Raw genomic sequence first — 25895 nt, 5'->3', positions numbered from 1 at the left:
GGCCGGCAATACCATGACTTAGGTGACCATGAGCAAGGCACCGAACCCCAAACTGCTCCCCGGGTGCCACAGCATAAATGGCTGCCCACTGCTCCGGGTGTGTGTTCACAGTGTGTGTGTGTGTGTGTTCACTGCTGTGTGTGTGCACTTTGGATGGGTTAAATGCAGTGCAGGAATTCTGAGTATGGGTCTATACCCTAATATAGATGAAATTTCTACATCCTGTTTAATCTTTCCATCCCTTCTTTTTTGTCACCCCACAGCTGTTTTCTGTCGCTGTTGCTTGTAGCTGCTGTGGTGTGGAAGATCAAACAGACCTGTTGGGCCTCCAGGCGACGAGAGGTATGTCACAAAACATAAAGCATAAAGCTCTTTTCATCACAAGAATATACAGTAACCATGATAAGGACATTGAATGCTTTGTGTCAGAATTCTTGTAATTTCAATATAGCCAAGTATCTCCTGATTAATTCAGTTGTTTGATATTGTATCATATTTTGCATGACTTTACACTGTGGTAAATCTGTTCTCCAATTTCTGTTTTGTGGTTTTTCCTTCACATGGAATTTGATTAGATGCTCTGAGAAGTGTATATAAATGACAGCCCCATGAAACAGCTCTGCAGAGTCCAATGCTTACAAACATGCCCATCTCCCTAATTAGGGACCCTTATGAGCCAATTAGCTCTGACAAGAGTTATCTAATGCAGTTTAGAGCAGACTGAACGATAAGCACAGCAGATGTCTGCACATTGAGAAGAGAGATTCCATTCTTCCACTATATCTTCTGCCTTGCTTCATTTCGTTGTGGCAGAATTACAGGCTATCAAAGGGTCTAGGTTTTGGATAATGAGTTAATTTGCTGCGTGGTAGCACCCAAAAGTTACTATAAGGTATCCACGAGAATGATTAGCCAATGTCGTAGTGCCCGTAATGCGTTTATTCCATTTTAATGGACAGAATTGACATTGACAATCAAGGAGGTTGATCTCTTTTGCTTCTGTCCTAATTGATGTATGGAAATAAACAAGAGTTATGATTGCAGCGATCCAAAGTTATATTCATCTAAAGAATTAAGTTCAATAATGCGTGATGGGGGCAGATGGGCTTCCACCATTAGCATTCGGCTCACTGCAGAGCTGCACTCCACAGGTTCAGATTATCTGTTTGTTTCTGCCCTCAAGTACTCTCAAAAAAGCTTTTATCTTTTAATTTAAAATGATTGAAATGTTTGAGGAGGCACTCCAGAAAAATAATTGCTTCTGAAAATGTATTTTCTCCTTCCCTTTTGTCTTGATCAAGAATGAGCCTGAATGACGTGCACCTCATTTTGGCACCAATCATTTGACAAGGTCACGTTTTAGATTTTTGCCTTGGCAGCACGAGGTGGGGACAGAAATGAAACTAAGGGGGATTTTTCAGAGCTTTTCCTTTCATTCACAGGCATGCAAATAGTGGTCATTTATTGGAATTTTGAAGTGTTTTTATGATTATAAACAAAGAAGCTGTCCTGCCCTGCAACCTCCGATTTGAACGTCTTTTGTCCTGACTGACTTATTGAAAGACATGAGTTGAAAGCAAAGGACATGTTTATAACTTCCATTATGTAAATGTTCTCTACTACACTGATTTTGCCTGAGAGATCAAACAAGGGAATATCTAAAAAGCAGCAGTGCTCAACACAAATCAGTGTTTGCCTTTGATTTCCTTCAGTGCTTCGTTTCCCGGAAAATTCTAGAGAATGTCTCATTGTCATCTGCCTGGATATTTGCACAGTTGCGTTTGCCTTATTTCAGTTTCAAATTTAACTCTAAAGTCTCTTGTGTTGAAGCACAGTGCTTGAAAATCTGGTTAAAACCATCCAATTAGTGCTTAACCTCATGCATCATGCGATTATTTGATCTCTCAAACTAAATTTTTTGTGTTTAAGAGATTACAGTATGTAATCGCTCTCTTTCCTCTCTCTCTTTCCTCTCTCTCTCCCTTACTCACTCACTCACTCACTCACTCACTCACTCACTCACTCACACACACACACACACACACACACACACACACACACACACACACACACACACACACACACACACACACACACACAGGTAGTGTTTTTTTATGTTTTTAAAATAAGTCACTTTTGCTCACCAAGGCTGCATTTAATACTGTAAAATATTATTAGATTTTGAAATAAAAAAAATTTTTCCCCCATATATTTTAAAATGTTATGTATTCCTGTGATTGCAAAGATGTATTTTCAGAAGCCATTACTCTAGTCTTCAGAAACTGTTCTAATAAACTGATATGGTGCTCAAGAAACAAGTCTTATTATTATAAACGTTGAAAACAGTTGTGCTGCTTAATATTTTAGAAAATGGTGATATACTTTTCTGGATTCTTTATTGAATAGAAAGTTCAAAATAGCCTATATTTGAAATATAATTTTTTTTTATTATATGTAATAAGTATTATATCTATAATTTAAATAAAAAGTGATATTAACAATATTAAGAATAAAAATATAGATATGTGTGTATCTTAAAAAGTATAATTATTTGATGCATACATTTTCTTGCAGCACTTCATATGATTAATTATTATTATTATTTTTTTTTTTTTCAAAATAGATTTTTCTATTTCTCAAAAACATTTTTATTTTGATGGGTGCTCATTTAGTCTGCATGACAATTCCCACATCACATGTGTTTTCCTGTACTTACATTTTCAGAATTATTTATACTGAGGCATAATGTGGTGGTCACATTTTCAGATAGATATCTGTGGGATGGAGATCCGTGGATTCGGTTGGTAATTATGCAAAGCATATAAAGACTAAAGCATAGATCCCAAATATAATGAATTGGTCAGATGATTCTTTATACTGAATATAAGTAATTTTTTAATAGCTTAATATTTTCTCCAAGCATTTTTGTTGCTGTTTTGTAGTCTTAGACAGTCTTGTCCCATAGTGGTGTATCTGACTAAACATCTGGTCTGACTTCATATACAGACTTAGGGATGCTCAAAGCTACCACTTTTCAGTAGAGGATGGTTTGGCCATTGTCCTCAAAGACAAATTGGCCTTGTGAAACCACATAGCGTGAGATAGCCGTATGACAATTTCAAATCAAGTCTCAGTATGACAGAGCTGAAAAATGAATTCTAGCTTGTTTAGTGGAGGAAGAAATGTGTTCCATGTCTCTGATTTGATTCATCACAGTGATGGTATATTCTGTGTGTGTTTGTGTTTAGCCCTGATGTTAAGTGATTTTGCTGAGCCAGGTGCATTAGAGGACTGTCGTCTGATACCGGAGGGTTTGATAATGGTGTTTTGCATTTACCTCAGTGGAGCATTACGTAGAGTCACTCATGCCACTGTCTTCTGGACATGTGGGCTGGTTTGCATTTGTGTAGATGATTATGGTTTCTGTCTGTGTGTGAAATTCCAGATATATCCCTTAACTTTTCATGTTGTATTTGAGGTTGCAGCAGTCATAGCTCTTTGCCTCAGATTATTGCTGTGCTGCATGATACAACAGATCAATCTTTTGAAAACAAGGCATCTGTTGTCTTTCTGGTTGAAATATCTTATCTTGCCTTTTTGGAGAATGACATATCAACAGCCTGGTTTCTCATAGCTAGAAATTAGACAGTGGGAGGGAAGATTACAAAAAGTGCAATTAAACAGTCTTATCTCTGCTCTCCAATGAGCAACACAAACAGGTTTGGCTATGGGCATCGCCCCCATGTTTTATGATTCGTCATATTGAAAAACAGCCTTTCCCACTATTCGGACCAATGACTGCAAACCCCAAGCCGAAACGAAAATTAAATGAACAAGACGGAACAGGGGTGATTAAGAATAATGAAACCGTGTCGTCCTGAGTTATTGAATTTCGTCTAACATGCAGTCCCTTTCAATTCAGTTCTGAGTGTCTGAAGAGGAGTGAATAAATTCATAATGAAGGTTACATGCCTCTGCTGTGCCCTATCACATAATCATTTTCGGCAATAGGATGTTTTAATCGATTCAGAAAAAACTGGAAGATAATGTCTGTTGACTCTTGTCTTACCCAACATTTTAAACAAGGCTGATTTGTTAACAAGAAAATTTGATGATTGATTCTAATGCCGGACAGGCATAACATTGCTTTGCACTGGAAATAGTTCACAGGTGTTAGAGTGGCTCTGTACCATTTCAGGGGGACAGATGACAAGACGTCTGCACTAAATGTCAGTGTAGAGCAGGAGGAATGACTTCTGTAAAACAGACGGTGGGGGCATTACATTTCACTGTGCAGTGTCATAATCATGGTCATACAGCACTCTTTGATTCAAAAGCATTCAAAAGTATTGCTTTAAATGCACATCCTTAATGCAGTTGTGTATGTTTGCAGTAGTGATGAGGCTCAAGTCACGTATACAGCTGATGCATGAGGCTGTACTAGGCTGGTGGACAATCAGTGAAAACACTAAATATTTAAACCCTAAAACATATTGCCTTTTGTCCAAATAGTGATTGCTTGCCTTATTTGTTATATAATGAAAAAAGAGAGAATTATATTTTTTTTTTTTACTTTTCTTCAGAAGATGAAATCAGTAATGAGTAGGATTCAGGGTAGTAACATGTAGGCACATTTTTTGGTCAGAATTAAAAGTCACAAATGCAGCCTGACCATCATGAACAACATCTCTGAATGTTTGTGTGCAACATTTGGAGAATTATTGAAGAAGCTTTTCTTATCAGTGTCACCATTGTTAGAGAAAAGACGCAGTATCAAGTGTTGATGATATTACAATCCTTCCATCTTTTTTTTTTTTTTTTTTTTTCCTTATTTACTATTTTTCCCCACAGTGTTTTTTCCACCTTTTATTTTTTCCCCTATTTTTTCTGTCCCCGGCCCAGCCCTCATTTTGACTTTTTCGTAGTTTTTCCATGACTGTATAGAATACAGGCATTATATTCATATCAAAACCTATTCATAGCTTTCAGTCACATGACTGGCTTGAAGACCTGGAGGGCAAAACATCCATAGAACTGCAGCACAAGCCAGTCAGTTTTCCATCTTTTCACAGTTTCACAGCTGCAAATATTTAGATCCCCTCTCAAAAGATTAAAATATAGGTATGTGAACAAAAGTTTTGGCCATTTGCAATCCATATTAAGCACCAGCGGCAATATTTCAATCATTAAACCGTGCAACAAAATGTTGTAAAAACACTTAAAGTGCCTTAATATATATTTAAAACTGTAATATTCTCAATAATAATGATGCATAGTTTACATAGGCAAGCAGATGAGGCCGGAATATGAACGCAATGGTTCAGGATTTCTAATAGTTTTCTATGGGGAAACATTAACATGAAACTTTGCACGTTGCGTTTATATCTGCTTGCCTGTACAAAATATACATAATCAATAAGGTATTTACTGGATTTTACCTTTTAATATATTAAAATGATCAAAATGTTAAACATTTCTAATAAAATATTTTTTTATTTTTTATATTTTATTTTAAAATTTATATAATAGCCATCCAAACTATTGAAATCAGACTAATGCTAAATTATTAGCAATGATGTTAAAGAATAGAATATGTCACTGTGGTGGCCTTGTAGTGACTCTTGAACTGCATCTATTTTAGGCTGCTATAGACAGGAACATTTATTTAGTCAGTATTATATTCCAGGCCTGCTGAGTACATGCTTTGGTTTTTCTGGGAGTATCTATTATTATGAAAAATGGAGAAGTTATGATAAAACTTTTTATCTCTGTGATAGGGCCATGTGTTATAAAGAATGTTTCTTTTTCAAGGGCATCAGCAAACTTCAGGCAAAAGGAACCAAGAGTTTTATCCTTTTAATATTAATTAAAGGTCATAGTATCAGCCCCAATATAAAACCAGTCTGGCTGGCTTACAGCCCAAGATATAGGTTTAAGTGACAGAGAAACTGAGCTTTTGGTCTGCAGGATGGAAGCTATACTCTATCTAATGTTGAGTTTTCAATGGCTTTTAGTGATGATCATTCATTAATGATTCTTTGGCGGGTTATGGATATTAAGCATGTCAATTACATAACAATTGGCTTTAAACTATTGATATATTAAAAGCTAGACGTCCTCAGCTATGCTATAATTAGACAGAGCCTTATTACTTCACTTAATGAATGAGGCAAAATCCTGTGTGACACAAACTGGTCAGGAAAGGACACATTATGCAAAGAGAAAGAGCTCGATGGAATCAGGACAGCACGGATGCATCAGCTCCTTCTCTGGTCTTTGTGGAAAAAAGCAACTCTGATCGGTCAAAAAAAAAAATGAATGTTTCTGCCCATAATGAGAGCCTTGTAAACGGCCACAACCATTTGTGACTCTGAACACAGAGGCTCTGCATCCATTTCATTCATCACACACTCACAAGGGAACCTTTAGTCTATGACAAATACTCGCCCTCACTTTGCAAGTTCAGCTGTGGGACTCTCCGAGAGTTCATTAAATCACAAGTTCACACAAACCGATGTGTGGAAATGATACATGCATTGCTCAGAGAGATGCAGTAGTGTGCTCTGAAGTAACGTATCAATGCAGAGTAGAACTATGAAGTAGAACTGTTCACTTGGTGATTTCAAAGCAAAGACTTGCATTACAGTGATCTGGAAATGAAGACCACATATTTGTTCTATGTTTAGCTAAATGTGATGTCCAGTCAAAGAAGGTCATGCTTCCTTTTCTCTAGCCTGTTGTCTGTAGCTATGGTTACGTGTTGCAGCGCTTAGGGGAAAAATACTGACTCCTTTTAGGTAAACTGAATCTTTCCCAGTACAAGACAAGAAAATGATATTGCTTCTACGGTGAGAATGAGGCATTTTATGACCTATAATATGATGCAATTGATTGTAATTCTTTTCTGTTATTATTTAATTTGTGCATTATGGTGGTTTGTGTTTGGTGTTTATTCTCGTGATATTAGATTGATTTAGTTTGTTCCATCTGATGTAATCTAGTGACATACAGTAGTTAATAGCTGTAGTGATTATAGTGACTGATAAAATATCACACAATATGTAGTTGTAGGCAGATCTGGCCATAAAGACTAAAGGCCTGTTCACACCAAGCACGATAACTATGAAGATAACAAAAAAAGATGTAGTTCTTAAAATCGTTCTCAATATTAAAGAATAGCAGTCCACACCAAAGATACAACGATAAAGGCACAGAGCAACCATTTCATTGGAATCACTTTCAGAGCAATTCTTTCCAGCTGATGAATAATACAAACACTGATACCCAATCAGAATCCGCCCTGCTATAACGAGCTCGAGAAATTAAAGCTGCTTATGCACGTGCGCTTAAAATAAACAGACGATATTGTTCACTAGTATGGACACTAATATCGTTATCTTTGTAGTTATCGTTCTTGGTGTGAACAGGCCTTAAGAAAGCGGGAGATGTATGGTATTGATTTTTACTGAGAGCTTTTAAGGTAAAAGTATTGACAGGTAACCAGTGGAGCAATGATAATATTGGACTGATATAATCATATTTTCTGGGCCTGGTTAGAACTCTGGCTGCAGTGTTTTAAATGAACTGCAGCTTATTTATGGAGACAATAGGGCATCCAGCCAGAAGTGCATTACAATAATCAGGTCTCAAAGTTATGAATGCATGAACTAACATTCTGCATCTACTGTAGTAAGAATATTCAGTAACTGATGTTTCTGAGGTGGAAAAATGCATTGAGGTGCTCAGTGAAAACACCCTTTGCAGCAAGCCAAAATTCGGACTATTTGAAGGGTCATGTTCTAGAGAGAGTGAAGAGTTAATATTTAACAAAGGGTCATCTTGGTATCTGATATACAACAACAGTTAGTTGCAAAAATCCAATTAGGTTTTTTTTTTTTTTTTAATCTTTCTATTTATTTATTTTTTTTCCAGCGAGTAAATAATTGCTACTTTACTGCTGTGGGGTATCATATTGCAGAAATGTCTGCTTAGTATTCTGGCCACTGCACTAAACAGATGATATCTGTGTTTGTGCCAGTTATTTTCCAAAATCCTGATAGCATATTCTAATCTGGCTTCTTCACCTATAGCTGGAGACACTGTAATTTCCAGCAATTTCAAATTCAGGTTGTTTTTCTCCCATCTGCACACCATTTTCTTTGTGTTTTTTTAAGAGAGGCTGTTATATTACAGTACCTACTTCGTTTACTCTAATACATTACTTTAATATAAAACTTCTTTATATTAAAGAGAAGCATCAATAAGAAGAGTATTAAAAGTTGCATCCATGTCCTTACTCACTTCATCAAGCTTTTCATTGCTTATAGACAAACATTAAGCAGTGGAGATTATTCTGGGACATTAATAGAGAAAGTTGGTGCTAACAAAAATGTGGTTGGTTTATAATTAATTAGCAATATTGTAATAAATGCGGTTTCAGAATGAACAACCTGTTACCAGCTGACTATACAGTAATTGAACGCCTCTGATCTATATACTTGGTAACACTAACAGAGCAATGTCAAATTTAATTTCAAACAGGCACTCGGAAGGTCTTTGTGGAATAACCAATGAAGCCAATTTCATAATCTATGTCTTAAAGAGCTAATCAAGTCATTGATGTTTCTCAGGAAGAACTGCATCAAATGGGTCAATGCAGAAAGGATTCTGAGTGGATTACCTTCATTGTATTTTAACATGAGCAAATCTTTTGGCGAAAAATTAGAAGCTGTGAAGTTTTTGATGAAATATATTTTTCTGTAAGATCAGGGGGTGCATTTATATCTTGCAGTATGCTTTGACAAGTCATTTTTACTAGGTATTTTTGTTCCCAGTGAGAGAACTTTTCTTTCTGTGTCATCTGTCAGGGCAAATTCCTCTGCTTGGTTCAAGACCTCATTTCCAGTTATGATCAGCTGTAATTAATTTGGTGGTTTGTGAGTAGCTTAATTTACATAATTTCTACAGTGAATAATTTGTTAAAATTTTAGATAGTGTTGGCACTGACAAGTCTTTGCTAATCAGAATGAATTTCCCCCTCATGCTTGGCTGTCCCTGGGTCTAAAACATCCACAAATGTGAAAAGTTGTGTGAATACGTAATTGCAATTAATAGTTAACATGCATATCTAGGATATAAGAGTTATTTTTGATCAGTTAAGCATCCAAAGTATTTTAAGTTTGGGGTCTGTGTATGGAACATTTAAAATTTATAGAATTGTATTATAAAATAAAAACATCTTTCCATAAGTTATTCTTTATTTTTTGAAGGCAATCATCTAGAGAATCAACTCATAACATAATGTTATTATTATTAATTGATTATTTATTTAGGAATGCATGATTAAATGTATTTTTATATGATTTATATATATGTATTATAATTATATTGCAGGAAATACAACTGTGAATGGTTGTATTTCTGAAGTGTTTCATCACAGCTGTATTGGATTTCATTTCCAGGATGGAAAATCATTCCATTAAATTTGAGTATTTTTGGCCAAAATGGCTTTGAGAGATTTTAGCCCTTGTTTAATATCTAACAGGAAAGTCCCAATGCTAGAGAGCAGGGATTCCGGCAGGGTTTTACATGAAGCCTACGGTAAAATCAATGAACAATCAATCTCAATTTCACATAAGTGAGATTTTCACAGCACTTCCCTGGGGCAAGGTTTAAAGAGCATTTCAAAGAATAATAAAATAAGTTTGACCTTAACACTAGCCTAAGACCCTACATGTTTGTGTATGCACACTTTCCATGTTGAGCTTGCTTTATGGCACTGAAATTATAAAGTATAATAGGTCTCGATTAAAATGCAGTTTTTGTCACACAACAGCACTGCAGATGTACCCTAGCTGGAAAAGTCAGCTGCATCCATGAGGGTACGGGACATGGATGCATCTATGTATTTCTCAGTGATGGACTGGCTTTGTCTTGCATAATTGTTATGGAGATGACACTGATGTAGTAAAGGCAGTGGGCCTGATGAGTAATAGCAGGTGATGGAGAGAGATGGATAAATTGCAGATGGTGCTTTTTGGCTGTCAACAAAGCCAGGCTGTTTTCCGAGAGAAGATCTATTAGCACAAATGAGAGCATGCCACAGCTCTCTCCCTTCCTGCCATGCTCTCTCACGCCATCTCACTTTTGCTCTCTCCCTGTCATGTTTTGTCATTTTATTTTCTAAGTTCCTCTCCTTGCGTTTGCTCACTTTCTCACTCACGCTTACATTCCCAAACATGCTAGTCGAAGGGGATGAAGGAAAGCAAATAGCTTCATATCAGTATTTAGATAAAGATTAAATTAATGGACTCGTAAATATTCAGTTTCACCCCCAGAAATGGGCCGTTCTGGTACAAATGTCATCCGCGTTTGATGAGAGTGCAGCTTCACGATGATATCATCCGGCTCGACAGGCAGAATTAACAGCTTGTATTCCTGCCCTTTTTATCCCGCACTTTCTAAAATCTAAAATCAAAGCAATTTAGATGCAACTTTTCTTTATTTTGTACTAATCTCACATAATTCTGTAACACTTCACAATTCGCTCTCATTTGTAAACTTTAGTTAATTCATTAGAACTAAGATTGAGGAATATATTTTATATCTTTGCTGATGTATATAATGTGTATATAAAAATACAATTGTACATTCATGTTAGTTCAGTTCTTAAGATGACAATGTTCATTAACTGTTATTAACAGATTTAACTTTTGATTTAAATGTATTGAAAATGTTGAAATTAACATTTATAAAGGGATAGTTCACCCACAAATGTATATTTTATGTTTATCTGCTTAACCCAGGGCATCCAAGATGTAGGTGACTTTGTTTCTTCAGTAGAATACAAACTGAGATTTTTTAACTGAAACCGTTGCAGTCTGTCAGTCTTACAATGTAAGTGGATGTAAATCACAACTAAAACATACAATAAAAAAACACACACAAACAAAACCAAATTAAACCCTGTGGCTCGTGGCAATACATTGATGTTTAAAGACACAAAATGATCGGTCTGTGCAAGAAACTTTATATTGTATAAGAAATATTTATATTGTTTTTTACCTCTGAATTACACAACGTCCGAACTGTTAGAACTCTCCTAAGTGCATGTCTTCCTGTGTGTGTCGTCAGCAGCAGGCATGTAAGTCATCGTCTTCTTCTTCTTGCTTAATGGTGAATCGCAGACTTATTAGTGTATTACCGCCACCTATCTCTCAAATGGACCATTGACACTGTATCTACAATCTCAATTAGGAGTGTCAATGGTCCACTTAAGAGATAGATGGCAGTAATTCACTTATAAGTGCCATCCACAATAAAGCAAGGAGAAGACTCCTCACGCGCCTGCTTGAGAACGCATTAACATGGTTATAACAGTTAACTAATGTTTATAAATGAGTCCTTATTGTGTTATCAATGCTTCCATAGTTTACTGTTTTTCTTGTTAGCCTGTAATGTTTAATACAATAGGTCATCGTAATTCACAATAAAAGAGAATTTAAAAATGCATAATAAAGAATACATGCACAAAAACAAGCATTTTATTTTTTTATTGTTAATTTTTATATTTTTGCTTTGTTTACATTATGAGTTATAAATTGTTACATACAATCCAATCCACTTAATCCAAGAAATATAAGCATTCAACATTTTCCTGGCACTTAGCTTGTTTAATGTTTTTAATGACCTATGAATGAGTTGCAATAAGTGCAATATAGAGATTGCAGAAATAAAGGAAGCTGCAAATTTGTTCTTTTTACTTTTCAATCCTCTCCGCATTAGATTATATAGCACAGGTGATCTTATTTTGGATGTACAGCATAAATCATAAGGGTATTAAGAGTGAACTATAAACTATAAATAGAGTTTAGTTCAAATAGTTTACTCAGAAATTGCACACCACTACAAAATGGCCTTATCTCATTTATAATGAACTACAGTATAGGGAATACCAACTGATTTGAACACTTATTTTTATTTATTTACATTTCTCTTCTAGAAATAGGAAGAGGCACTTGTTTACTTGAATATTTTTATTTAGTCAAAGACCGTTTACTTAACTTTTCAACTATCTTACATCTCCATTAACTCTCCTTTTATCCACATGCACATTTAGTTACATGGGTTGGTCTCACTCACGTTTTGCAGAGATGATCAGATCGTATTGTCAAGAGAAGCCTTGACGTGAGCAGTGTGCTCAGCTTTGATAATTTCACTATAAATGTGGTCGTGGTGGGATTAGCCATAACAGTCCTCAAGTGGTGATTAATAGAAAAGATAATGAGTGATTAATTACCATGGTGCCATCAGGGCCCATTTGAGCGGAAGTCATTGAAGAGACCTCTTTGTGTCAGTGCCGAAGAGACACCCCCACAGAGACAGCGCTGTCTGCCCGATATGTGCGCCATCAAGGACGTTGCCGCCTCCTTGTATTTTATGTTTGTCATGGACACGTCTGTAGTCTGTAGTCATGAAGTCATTTGAAAAACTGGTGCTGGCCCACCTGAAGGACATCACTGGACCCTTGCTGGATCCTCTTCAGTTTGCCTACAGAGCAAACAGGTCTGTGGACGATGCAGTAAACATCGGACTGCATTATGTTCTGCAACACCTAGACAGACCGGGGACCTATGTGAGGATCCTGTTTGTGGACTTCAGCTCTGCCTTCAACACGATCATCCCAAACCTCCTCCTGCCCAAACTAACTCAGCTCTCCGTGCCCACCTCCGTCTGTCAGTGGATCAACAGCTTCCTGACAGACAGGCAGCAGCTAGTGAGGCTGGGAAAATACACATCCAGCACCCGTACAATCAGCACCGGAGCTCCCCAGGGCTGTGTTCTCTCCCCACTGCTCTTCTCCCTGTACACTAATGACTGCACATCTAAGGACCCCTCTGTCAAGCTCCTGAAGTTTGCAGATGACACCACACTCATCGGCCTCATTCAGGACGGTGACGAGTCTGCTTACAGACAGGAGGTTAAAGAGCTGGCTGTCTGGTGCAGTCTCAACAACCTGGAGCTTAACACGCTCAAAACAGTGGAGATGATCGTGGACTTCAGGAGAAACCCCCCTGCACTCCCCCCACTCACCATCATGAACAGCACTGTGACTGCAGTGGAGTCATTCAGGTTCCTGGGCACCACTATCTCTCAGGACCTGAAGTGGGACATTCACATTGACTCCATTGTGAAAAAGGCCCAGCAGAGGTTGTACTTCCTTCGCCAGCTGAGGAAGTTTAACCTGCCACAGGATCTGCTGAAACAGTTCTACTCCACCATCATCGAATCCATCCTCTGCACTTCAGTAACTGTCTGGTTCAGCTCAGCTTCTAAATCGGACCTCAGAAGACTACAGAGGGTAGTCCGGACTGCTGAGCGAATTATCGGTACAACACTCCCATCTATTCAAGAACTGTACTTATCCAGAGTGAGCAAAAGGGCTGTTAAAATCACTCTGGACCCCTCACATCCAGCACACTCCCTCTTTGAACTGTTGCCATCTGGTCGACGCTACAGAGCACTGAGCACCAGAACGACCAGACATAGGAACAGTTTCTTCCCTCAGGCAATCCATCTTATGAACAGCTGATAATAACTGTGGGACACACTACACTATTTATATTTATATACACTACACTTTTTATCCAACACACATACTTAGCATACACGTAAATCTTTTGCCATAATATACATGTACATACATGGAACACACTATACTACTTATATTTATATTTATATACACATACACTTATTTATCCAAACACACATACTTAGCGTACAGTTACAATTTTTCCACATAATATACATGTACATACATAAATGCTCTTTTTAATATACCTGCCATACATTGTCAATTTGTATATTGTCAATTTTTACCCACCTATTTGTATTTTTTTGTATTTTTTATTCCTTATTGTGTTTTTTGTTCTGTCGCTGTTATGTTGCACTGCGGAGCTCTGTCACGAAAACAAATTCCTCGTATGTGTGAACATACCTGGCAATAAAGCTCATTCTGATTCTGATTCTGATTCTGACACAGGATGAAGTTCATTCTGTGATTTCTGAGGTTGAACTGAATATCAGAGATTCATAATAAATCACTGATTTATGTGTTTGGTAACATGATGTTATTGGCCCAATTATCATCTGTTTAAAACCTTTTTGAGAATTTATTAATCTGAATGCCTTTGGTATTTCATTATTACATTTACATTGTAATCCAAATCAGCTTGCATTGTATTTAAGGTGTTTATGCTCTGCCCTGGGAATCGAAAACATGACCTTGTCATTGCTAGCACCATGTTTCCATAGTTTGAGCTACGGGAAGGGTTGTCTATAATGACGTGTAGTAATTGCCAAATCGTCTTTGGTGTTCATTTTTCAGATTGAGTTTTGAAGATCTGTTGCAGTGGTTGAAGATTCAGTGATCTGTCTAGCTCTGTAATGATACATGTTGCCATTGTTAGAAGATTAGTTAGCATGTGGAAAGCTTTGCAGAAGAATAAGTAGTACACCGTGCGTTCATAGGAATTGAATGTTCACTTCAGTTCAGTGAGTGTAAAGCTTCTTACTTTGCCTCCTTTTAACCATCAGTCACTTTTAAATGCTATAATCAAGGCACTTAAAGGCATGCACTAGTGTTCCCATTTTATGTGTCCTTTTTGTAGTGCATTATATGTAAAGAGAAGTACTGCTATTTACCCCCGTTTTTTTTAGTTGTTTTTTCTCTCTCTTTGAAATAACCATTTACTATGTTCCTGCTGGTTTTAAAATTTGTTTCCAAAGTTATGTTTCCAATTGTTGATTATTTTTTAAATCATGGAATTGTCTTTTGAACATTTCCCTAATATATAACTCATATTCTATTACTTTTTTCAGTTTGAGCCAGCTCTTTACAGTCATTTCTTTGTGATTCAGTGGAATCAGTTATGTTGTTTGTTGTATATCAGTGCTCGAAACACTGCTTTTAATTGTATATAGAAGTAGTTGCATTACATTTTTTGTATGTTTTTGAAAAGCATCTCTAATGCTCTCTAAGGCTGCATTTATTTGTTTGAAAATACAGTGAAAACCGTAATATTGTGGAAAACGATTTTACAATTTAAAACAAGATTTTTATTTATTTATTCCTCTGATCTCCAAAGCTGAATATTGATCCTTAATGCTTATATGTTGAATTGCTGATCAAGAAATGATTCTTATTATTTTCAATTGTATTGTTTTTGTATTGTGTATTTTTATCTTTATTATTTTTTTTTTGTTTTTTAATTCTTTGAACAAAAAGTTCGGGAAAAGAGTAGCATTTATTTTAAATACTTTTAAATAAATGAATTGCGTCCTTGCTAAAAAAAAAAATCTTTTTTTTTTCTGTCACTAGTGGCAATTCAATTTCTTTGTTTTATACATTTTTATTTCTGTCCTATTAAATGTTTATCATCTGCAGAACCCCGAATTTCCTGAAAGAACGTAATTTATGCAGACCAATGAAGTGAAGTGTTTGCTGTTCAGTTTGCTTGTATGAAATCTCCATCTGTGTATTTGTCAGTATGTCAAAATGGTACAGAACTGCTGTGAAACCAGTGACAGTACCTCAACAGTTGTCTTTCGTTATGGGACACAATTAGAGTTTAACTCAGCATACTTCTCTCCATCACAAATCCAATAGCAATCAGCCTCGTCCTTGGTACCCAAATCAGCCCGTATTTAGATATTGATCGACTGTCGGTGAGGACCACTCCATGTTTTAACTCTTTATTATCCAGAGATGATAGAGGCATCACCTGCGACTTCTCCATCTGTCTGAAGTGAGAGAAGCTGATTTGGAGTGTTCTTTTAAGAACAACGTCTTTCAAAGTTTGTCTCCAGGGAAAAAGCTTTTGTTTTCAACATACCTGATGTAGTGTTGTTCATTATTGTTTGATGTTATAGTAATGACATTTTGGTAATGAAATGAAATGAGACATTTAAGCAGTGGTTTGAGGTCTTATTAAGATGCCTATTGAATGTTTCACTGGAAAGGTATTTTAATTGTTCTTTGTGGAATTCTCTAACTGGCATAGTCTTGTATGATTGAATGCTCTGTATTGCACTGTATTGATCTTTTGTACCCATGTCCCACCTGCAAATACTCATGAATGCTCACTCTCTTTCATTCATTGACATCTACGCAGTCTGATTACAGATGAGTAGTTGGTATTGATAAATATATTGATGTGACCTTCAGAAGAACTTCTGACCTGGTCCGTCTCATCTCCTCCTATATGCTCAAGCAAGGAAAATTGTGCACCATGTGCATATGATAGATAAACTCTGTCTATCATAGAGGCAAAATAAGCAGTATGCCATCGGTTATGGATGGGATTTTCTATGAATGTTGTGAATTCTGCTTTTAGGGCAACCAGCCAGTCAGTCGAATGGAGAAATTACAGGGAATGCATCATTAATTAAACTCCACCACTGGAATACTGATGCTCATGCAATCAATGGCAAAATAATTGCTTGTCATGCATGTTGTGGCAAGAGAAATTTCCTTCCAATCTTTGCAGACATTTGATTAGCCTGGTCCTCCAAACTTTTTTATATGGAACAAATGAATTATTCAACCACCTGTTTCTGTCTGTGCTGGAAAACAGCCAGAGTGCTGTCAATGGCCTCTCTCTCTCTCTCTCTCTCTCTCTCTCTCTCTCTCTCTCTCTCTCTCTCTCTCTCACTCACTTTCTGTCTCCCTCTATTCTTTTTTTACCCGCTCTCCTCTTCTCTTTTCCTAACCTTTTCCCTTCCTCTTTATCTCAACAACCCTGCATACTGCCTCACAGCGCGTGCATGTGTATGTGTATCAGTGTGCTTTTAGTTTTTTCTGTTTTCAATAAATATCAGTCACTGAACTTTCTGTGAGTCATGTCACTTAAGCTGTCAGTCACCACTTTTAATCTTAAATCTGAGATTTTGACAAAGAAAACTGACATCTTAAGAGTTGTGTGAAAGAATAAAGTTTATGTACAGATACTTACTAATGTATCATACTTTTCCCCCCTTTTTCTTTCATCTCTTTTTGCTACAGCAACTGATGAGGGAAAGGCAGCAGATGGCCAGTCGCCCTTTTGCCTCGGTCGCGGTGACACTGGATGTGGGCGGCACTCAGATAGAACTGCTTCAGGGCGGAATCGAGGTTAGTTTGACTTTTAAACTTTGAACCAGTTAGGTTTACTTGGCTAGCATTCGTCATCGAAATGTTTGCCAATATACAGTATCAGATGTGTGTGTTTGTGTGTGAGTGCACGTGCGTGCACGCGCGTGCATGCGTGTGCGTGTGTGTGTGTGTGTGGCTCTGAAATGATTTTCTTCCCTTATATGAAACCACAGTTTTTCTAATCAGCTACTATTTAGAAAAGTAAAAAAACAAAAAACAAAGTCATCTTAGAGATAGATATATACAATGTACCTAACCTTCAGAAGCAGCTTAATGAGGTTTCCAGTCTAACTAATGAGCAATACCAGGCAGAAACTGTTTGCAGTTTGACAGCTCTAATTTAAGTGCATCGCGATTAATGGCTGTTACACAACAGACTCGCACGCAGACCTGTGAAAGCTGATGTACCTGCCGCTCAGCAGAGACGTTCGAAACACACGTACAGCGGCACTTGATGTGCCTCTCCAGAATCCATTAGTGTAGAGTGGAGTGGTGCTCAGTGAGCATTATGGGCTGTTGGAGGACACGCCACAAATGAAGAGAGCAGAAAACAACATACTCGTCAATCCTCCAGCTGAACGCTGTTCAACATGGATCTTTTTAAACAAACTTTAGCTTCACTCTTACGAGCGCATGGCTCTCATTTATGGGGACATCAGCCTTATGAAAAGAGCCACTTAAGTTCTGTAAAATTGCGTCCACAAGCCAGCTGTTGAGAATTGAAGTTTGCTAACAGAAGTTGTTTTGATAATCAACATTTTGGCTTCAGATGGTTAAGTACCTGACTTTCTAATTTTTCTTATTTTGCACTCTGTACGATGACAGTTTGTTAGCTCAACAGCTCCTTATTTTACTGAATGTACTCTCAGAACATGTCGTTCCTTTTCTGAGATACTGTTGTGTCTCATCACTTCTTAAGTTCTGTCACCTTTGTAGTGGAAACAGAGACACCTTCTGAGACCGGATTTCTGATGTTCACTTCTCAGCCTCAGAGGGTTCATTTCGACCAGCACAAATCTTCAAGCAGTTGCCAGTAATGCACAGGCTCACCTCAGGAGGCCCATTGTGAGCCGCCACCTTTCTATTTCATCTCAGAGCTCATTCCCTCAAAGCTTTGATTGCAATAGCAAATTATCCAGGGACTATATGAATGAAACAAAATCAAACCTAAAAACAAATGTGGTGGATCTAAATTCTCTGCCATTTTGTCCTTAGTGGCTTTCTGAGCTTTTCTTCTACGTGATTCTCTACTATGATTCAGTTTGTTATTTTTAGCATTTGGAGACATCATAGTGTGAAAGCCTTAAGCATATATTTATGTTTAGTCTTATAGCATATGTGGCCCATCATGTTGCTCTTCCCCAGGCTTCATCATGCGCTTGGTGATCAACATTGACACTCCTTGGAGTCTGTTGAGGCAGATCCAGATGTTGGCCCCACTATGCTGGGGTCTGGCAGCAGCTGAAGGTGAAAGGAGGGAAATGAGAGCAATTCTGTTCTATAAAGGTTAATGAGACAGCATCTGGTGCTGTTGAATTGTTTAGCATAACCTGCTAATAAAAAAAAAAGGACAATCCAGACGGTTCAGAATAGTAATATGTGCCTGTAGCTCAGCTTCTGTCTGTAGTTATCGCAGATTAGCTCACCCAAGACAGATGTTAATAGCAGATTTAACCAAGGTTCGTTAGAGCCGTTACTGTGCAGTAGCTGTGACGTTTATAGGCCCATTGCAGTATTATTAATAGTAAAAGACAAGTATGACAGAAATGTATTGGTTGAGAGCAATTATGCCCTAAAAGCAGAATTCACATATATATATATATATATAAATATATATAAGGGCACCGTATGCAATATTTTGTGTGCGGAACATAGGTACATATTTGTGTTTCCACACGAACATATTAAGTGGCGGAAGTCTCCGCGTTCAGCGCAAATCCCGCCCTGCAGCTGATTCTAAAGTTTTCAAAAGGCATCACGCGAGTGTGAACATCACTACAACTAGGAAATAAAACTACCGTAATTCAAATGAAGCTCCCGTCGGCAATTAAACAGAACTTTGCTCTTAATTTCAATCGGGAAATCTTAGCAGGTCTAAAAACTGAAACTGTTGTTGCTGCACTTTACACTTTGGAAAAGTTATATATGTATATATGTATATATGTATATATATATTTATTTTTGTCAAAATTGGGTTTTCTTTAAATTATTAATTAATAAATAAATTAATTAATCTTGTCTATCATCTCTGAAAATATCTAGGCAAAATTTACTTGTTTAGTTCAGAAAAAATGCTATTAATTGTGGCATGCAGAGAAGAATGTGTCTTTCTCTAGTTTGCTCTCACACACAAAAACACACACGCACACAATAAAAGCCAGAAGGGACCAGTGTTGGTCTGGATATCATTGACTTTTATTGTTCAGACAAAAACAGTTTAAATATTCTGCATTTTGTTTTCTACAGAAGACAGAAAGTGAGGGTGAAGTATTAATAGAATTTAGTTTTGTGGGGAATTATTCCTTTCAAGATAATTTAAAAAAAAATTTGCAAGATTATTTATAGAAAAATTAAGAGATGATGGGCAGAAAAGAAAGAAATTGGGTATAACGGGGTGTAATAGTATAGTATAAAATGTTTGGTTCGGTATGTACTATGGCTGTCTTTAAATAAAAAAATCTGTTATCATTGCTACATCTGGCTGCTTTTTGCACTGTAGTTTATGTGCTGTTGTAAATGGGGGAAAATGTTTTAACAAAAATATTTTTAGTCAGAATTATTGTTCTCAGTGTAATCTCTACATAGTCCATTTGCATCTGCCACTGGTCATATTTAGGCCACTCTGGCTATGCGTTAGGCTAGACTGGTCTGGTTTATGTTGGGCTTGACTGAAGAGAAATACTGTAATGCTTAGAGGTCAGCAGAAGTGCATTATGAAGCCAATGTGAGGCCAGCCCATTTTAAATGGTGCAGATGACACAGATGCTGCTCTGCCACTATGGCCAGCGCACAACATATGGGCCCGTTAACAGTTTCAGAGTATGATGGATGGAGGCTGTCACCAGGCAACAAAGAGAGGGCCATTTAAATTATACTGTGTACGTAGCCATTCTTGTGTTTGAGGGTGCTCAATAGTGAGCTCTTATCTACAGACCAGCGATGTACTGTATGCTCCCTGTCACTGCTATTAGCCATGCAAATGAGATGCTCTACAGGCTGATAAAAGCTGGAGAAACATATAGATGAAGAGGACTGTTCTGTAGCTTTAATGCTTTGTTTGCATTTCCATTTTCATTCTGTGCTGTTTTATACTCTCAACAGCAGCAGCAGCTTATCGGCTACATCTTCGGCAGCAGATGCTGCGATACATATTTTAAATTGTGTTATGAGGTGAACATAACAGAGGAAATTAGAGTTGGGTGGAATAAAGTATGAAATAAGGGAAATAATGTGGTCATAAAAATACTACATAATCACTAGTTGACTGCATAAAGAGATATAAGGTGAAAACCAGTGAATTAAACATTTACAATATAAATCTGTTAAACAGTCTTTCATCAGCCTGTTTGTCTCTGTGTCTAATTAGAATGTGGCTCAGTGGCGCTGAGCTGTTTTCATCAGGTTAGTCAATGCAGGAGAGTGGGATGGAGTTGGACCTCAATTAGTTGTAAATTAGCAGGGCTGTACAAGAGACATCTGTTTTCTGGCTAGTTCATGTCTTTTTATAGCCACCTTGTTTTCTCCCGAGACAAAACGTGCAAGTCTTTCATGAATGTTTACTCTTCTGGATTTGTCCTTTTTCATGTTCAAAGGTGTGTGTTTTTGTAAAATTAAGTTTTAGAGTTTACTTTTTAGGTTTGAGGCTTATTCATGAGCAGGACTATTGATGTGCATGATCTTTGGCGAAAGCTTTTTCTGAAGAAAATGTGATGCTTGCCTGTGCGAAACACATTATAACTATTAATCTCCCAGAGTATAAACTACTTCAAAAGTTTGGGGATGTTAAGGTTTTTTTGTTTTTGTTTTCCTCATATGACACAAATTCATAAAATATGGTAAAAACAGTAATGTTATGAAATATTAAAGAACTGTTTTCTATTTTAATGTTTCTGTGGTGGAGTAATCCTTTACTCCAGTCTTCAGTGTCACATGATCCTTCAGAAATCATTCTAATATGCGGAGTTTGTGCTCAATAAACATTTCTCATTATTAATGAACACAGTTGTGCTGCTTAATATTTTTGTGAAAACCATGATAAATTATTTTCTGGATGAATAGAAAACTTCCAACTAATTTAATAATCAGCATTATAAAATATTATTTTAAATGCCTTTTTTGTCACTTTTGATCAATTGAATGTGTTGTTTGTAAGACGTATGTTTGACCTCAATCTTTTGGGATTTTTTATATATATTTATAAAACCATGGTCTTGCACACACGCAGTCTATAATATTCTCAAAACACCATGATTTGAGCTATCATTTATGTCTTTAGTGCAAACGGCGCAAGTTATGAATTTATGAAAACCTCTTAAATTACCCTCTCCAGTGCATTTTTGTAGCACGTGTGTAATGTAATCCGCTGTAATCTTGTTTTTCAAACAAGCCTCATTTTAGCTTGCTAGTGGGACTCTAAACGGTATTGTTATTCATTAACTGCATCATAGCAATGCTTTCTAAATGGCCTGCAATTGGATTACTGTAATCTGTATGGTGCAAGGCTAATGTGAATGAGACGAATATCACTGAATCCGAAACCATAAGGGATGAGAGTAAGTGCATGAAAATTGATTTGTCTGATCGTTTGGAGTTGTTGGGAGGAATAAAGATCTTGTTAGGTGGTTTATACAGTCTATACGTTGAATACATGCTCCCCACAAACACATAACAGACTAATGAGAACCTTTTAGGGTCATTTTGGTGTTATATGATGGATGGTTTATAGGAATTCTATAAATAGCATCCCTCCCTATGTTGTATAAAGGAGTAATAAAATATGTAATTAATTGCTTTATTTATTTCACAATATTCTATTTTATAATAAAATAATTTATTTTGCTATATATTTATTTTTTTCCCTGTGAGATGTTACAAAGCTTTAAACGTGTTTTTCTGTCATTTAAGTTAAAAGTGTTAGGAAGTGGTCACCCCTTTAAACAAGAGTCTATTGTAATGCATGTTTGGGTGTGAAATTAAAATGGATCTTTACATCATGGATAACTACCAAGCTCAGACAATAGCCCTGGCCAGAAATGGATGCGTAAGTGTAGGGTTGAAAATGGAGATATGTAATTAAGTGTGATATTTAGCATGAATCACTTAATTGGTGTGTTTTGCTAGAAATATGAGGTTTGCTGTATCATTCAAAAGCAAGAGGATGCATTTGTGTATAAGGAGCAGGGTGAAGAGTCTTGAGGATGCTGCGGTTTGTTTTGTCTATCACTTATGATAAATAGGGTGCTAAACCCCTATAGTCTGGCTAGAAGAGCAAACATTTGTATCGACCTAAATCCTTATGATTACATTTTACTTTTTGGTGTAAACTTAACTTTGACATTAAAGGGATAGTTCACCCAAAGATTTAAATTAGTAGTTTATTTGCTTATATCCAAGATGTAGGTGACTTTGTTTCTTCAGTAGAACACAAATTATGATTTTTAGCTTCAGTCGTTGCAGTCTCTCAGCTGTACAATGCATGGCAAATGGTAACAGAATCTATGAGAGCAAAAAAAAAACATCTATATTAAATCCTGCAGCTCGTGACAGTCACCTACATCTTGGATGCCCTGGGGGTAAGCAGATAATCATCAAATTTAAATTTTTGGATGAACTATCCCTCTAAGATCTAAGTAGCAAGAGAAGAATATATCTCTACAGACTACAGACTGATTTTGATAAAGAAATAGCTTGCAGAGTGAGGGAGAGAGAGAGATTCAAAAGGAAAAACAATGATATTCTGTACACGGAGGAATGAGAGAGCTAGAAGAGAAGCTAGACACCCCCTGTCACTCAGAAACAATGGCTTTGAACTTTTTAAGTGCAGCACAAGTGGCCTCTTTTCCTCTCAAAGAGACAGATATTGCTCTGATAACAGCCTCTGTCCGCCGAGCTTGATGGACATCACTGTCAGCACAAGCTTAATTTGACCTTTCACAAGCCCCTCCATGCCTGTGCCATCACGTTCCATGAGTTCTCTCACGAAATGAGAGAATGCGATGGGCTTGGGCATTTTTTCGTTTTAGAACTGAACACATTCGCTGGGATTAAATATTCGAGAAAAAAATCTTGCCAGAAAGGTTATGTATTTGAATAGTCTTTGGCATGTATATTGATGCATCTGTCTGTCTGTCTGTCTATCTATCGATCTAGCAATTTGTCTATCTTTAAAAAAAGTTTGGAATCAGAAAGGTTTTTTTTTATGTTTTTATGTTCAAACTTTTGAACGGGCATGTATTATGTATATACCTTTAGCAAGGGGAATAATCAATAAATTTTATATAATTTATATTTTATATTATTTTTTACATTTATATGGCATCAGCTTTCCATCAGGTAAGCACAGCTAACATTTTCTTCAGGAATTATATAGAGTATTTTTAATTTAAGCTGAAAATGTATATGGGCAAAGTTTTTTTGGTTGTGTGATATGACGGAATAGGACACATTTTAATGATCTGCCTATCAGTCCAAAGCCACGGAGAACTCATTTAAATGTCTTCTGTGTGCTTCAATAATTACCATAATTATATTAAGGTAGGAAAGGGCCAGATTTGTATTAAACATTCCTGTTTACCTTAGAGTAACTTTGTTGTTTTGACGGCTGGTGCTTAATTCATTATAGGCTCGATGAAGACCATTCTTGGCAGAAAATAATAGTTGGCGTCTGTTCCCTTTTTTGTGTCTTTCACTTTTTTTTAATGTTTTTTTTTGGCAACTGAGGTAAGATATTAAAGCTTCATTTTGTGGAGAGCCATTGGCTGCCAAAGTCTGTGATCTTGCAGCACGCTCTTGGAAGAGCTCTTGAAGAGGCACTCTCATTAAATGGTGAATAAAGCCACTCTATAGCTGAGTCAGTATGTGTGTGGAGGGCCAGAAATGAGAGTGTATTAATGAGCTGAGGGAATCTTAAAAGACAATACTTTTATTCATTGGCAGGGACATTTATGAGTCCCTTTGTGATTAAAACACATAAAACAATCGTCAAATCCTTTCAGAAAAGCATTCATATGTATGCCAGTGAATCAGCTCTGAATGATCTGTAATGAGAGATAAAACATGACATTTTAAGATCACAATTGCCTGTGGCTTCCTTCCTCTTCATTCCACAATGTTGCATCAGAGACTCGCTCATGCATACTTTTATCCAAGGCAGCATTTATACTGAGACTGACTGAGAGCTGGTGCCACAACGTGACCCAAGCTGGTAGTCAACAACCTCAAATGTCAAATTTTCTCTGCATGTGCGTGCATGATGTGAACTTTGAAAGTGTCTTGCATTGAGTTTCAGGGAGATGATTTGTTACTGAGATTATCACAATGTGAATTTTCCTTTTCTGTCGACATGCGAGACATCCTACAATGTTAGCTCACACTAAGTACTTTGACATTTGTGACTGATGGTGATGTGTTCAGTAGGAGGCTTGATATAGATGACACATTTCCTGTACTCTGATCTCTCCACAGGGACCGCCCAAGCCAGTTGCCGTAGAACCCTGTTCAGGGGGTAAAGCAGCGGTGCTCACAGTGCTTATGTGCCTCCCAAGAGGGGCAGCTGGTGTTCCTCCACCCGGCCAGACAGGTCAGTCATTTTAAAAAGGTGTCCTAAAATGTCTCCCCAGTTTACATTTAAATTTATCTTGTTTTACTTTGTCTGAAGCTCAAACTGTAGAGCATGGTGCTGGCAACACCAAGCTAATGGGTTTGATTTTTTTGCTCACAGATTATTGGAAAATTAAGGTAGAAGCATTATTCAGACACAAATACATTGGCTCATTGTTCTGAAATTCTTGGATATGTCAGTATTACATATCTGGCGAACACTGATTTTGATGCTTTGGCAGATATCAAAATTCTTTACTCTTTTGTCTAAATAAATTCAAAATGAAACCCTAATGAGTGAGTGAATGCTAGAAATGAATTTAGGCATCACAGTATCATAAAATTTGTAATCTTGAAAAAGATTGCACTTAACAATTGCACAGATTATCAGTGTTTTTAAAGATTAACTTTTAAGAGAGTATTAAATTATTAGTGCCGTTGTAGATAAAATTTAAGCGTTAAACCAAAAGGTAATGTAGATGTAAAAATCAAAGAAATAATTTGATAATAAATAACAAATGTTGACCAATACCCAGGGCTCCAATTGAGGGGGGATGCTGGCGGATGGCAACCCCCAGTTGAAAGAAAATAACAATCAGTAAAACCACCATCTCCCCTTACCATACCCTTTGGATTAATAATGTGAATTATGTCAAATTTATTATGCAAATGAAATGTTAAAATCCTGTACTTAAGATAATTCATGAATAACAGTGACTGGCCAATCAGAACTCGGTACTGTAACACGCTGCCACAAGCTGAAGCAGGTTTTGTAAATTTTCGCACAAAATAGTTCAAGTGCAACTTTTGAGGTTCTTTAAAAATAAGACAACAGAAAAGGTATGACTTTTCCTTGACTAGAATTGAAAGACATTCCTCTGTCATA

General features: G+C 36.8%; 1 protein-coding gene across 2 annotated transcripts in view; it reads left to right on the top strand.

The window, feature by feature from the left end:
• The window catches only part of LOC132122326 (attractin-like protein 1), a 92213-nt gene that overhangs the window by 58718 nt on the left and 7600 nt on the right, over positions 1–25895 (top strand). For both annotated transcript variants that reach the window (XM_059532433.1, XM_059532432.1), the window contains exons 26-28: positions 264–342; positions 17063–17170; positions 24875–24989. In XM_059532433.1, coding sequence (XP_059388416.1) covers positions 264–342; positions 17063–17170; positions 24875–24989 — 302 coding nt within the window. The remainder of the gene's footprint in view (positions 1–263; positions 343–17062; positions 17171–24874; positions 24990–25895) is intronic.

Source organism: Carassius carassius, chromosome 40 (genome assembly GCF_963082965.1).
Source record: "Carassius carassius chromosome 40, fCarCar2.1, whole genome shotgun sequence".
Taxonomy (NCBI): domain Eukaryota; kingdom Metazoa; phylum Chordata; class Actinopteri; order Cypriniformes; family Cyprinidae; genus Carassius; species Carassius carassius.
Note: the sequence above shows the minus strand (reverse complement) of the source record. Positions and strands in the feature narration are given on the sequence as shown.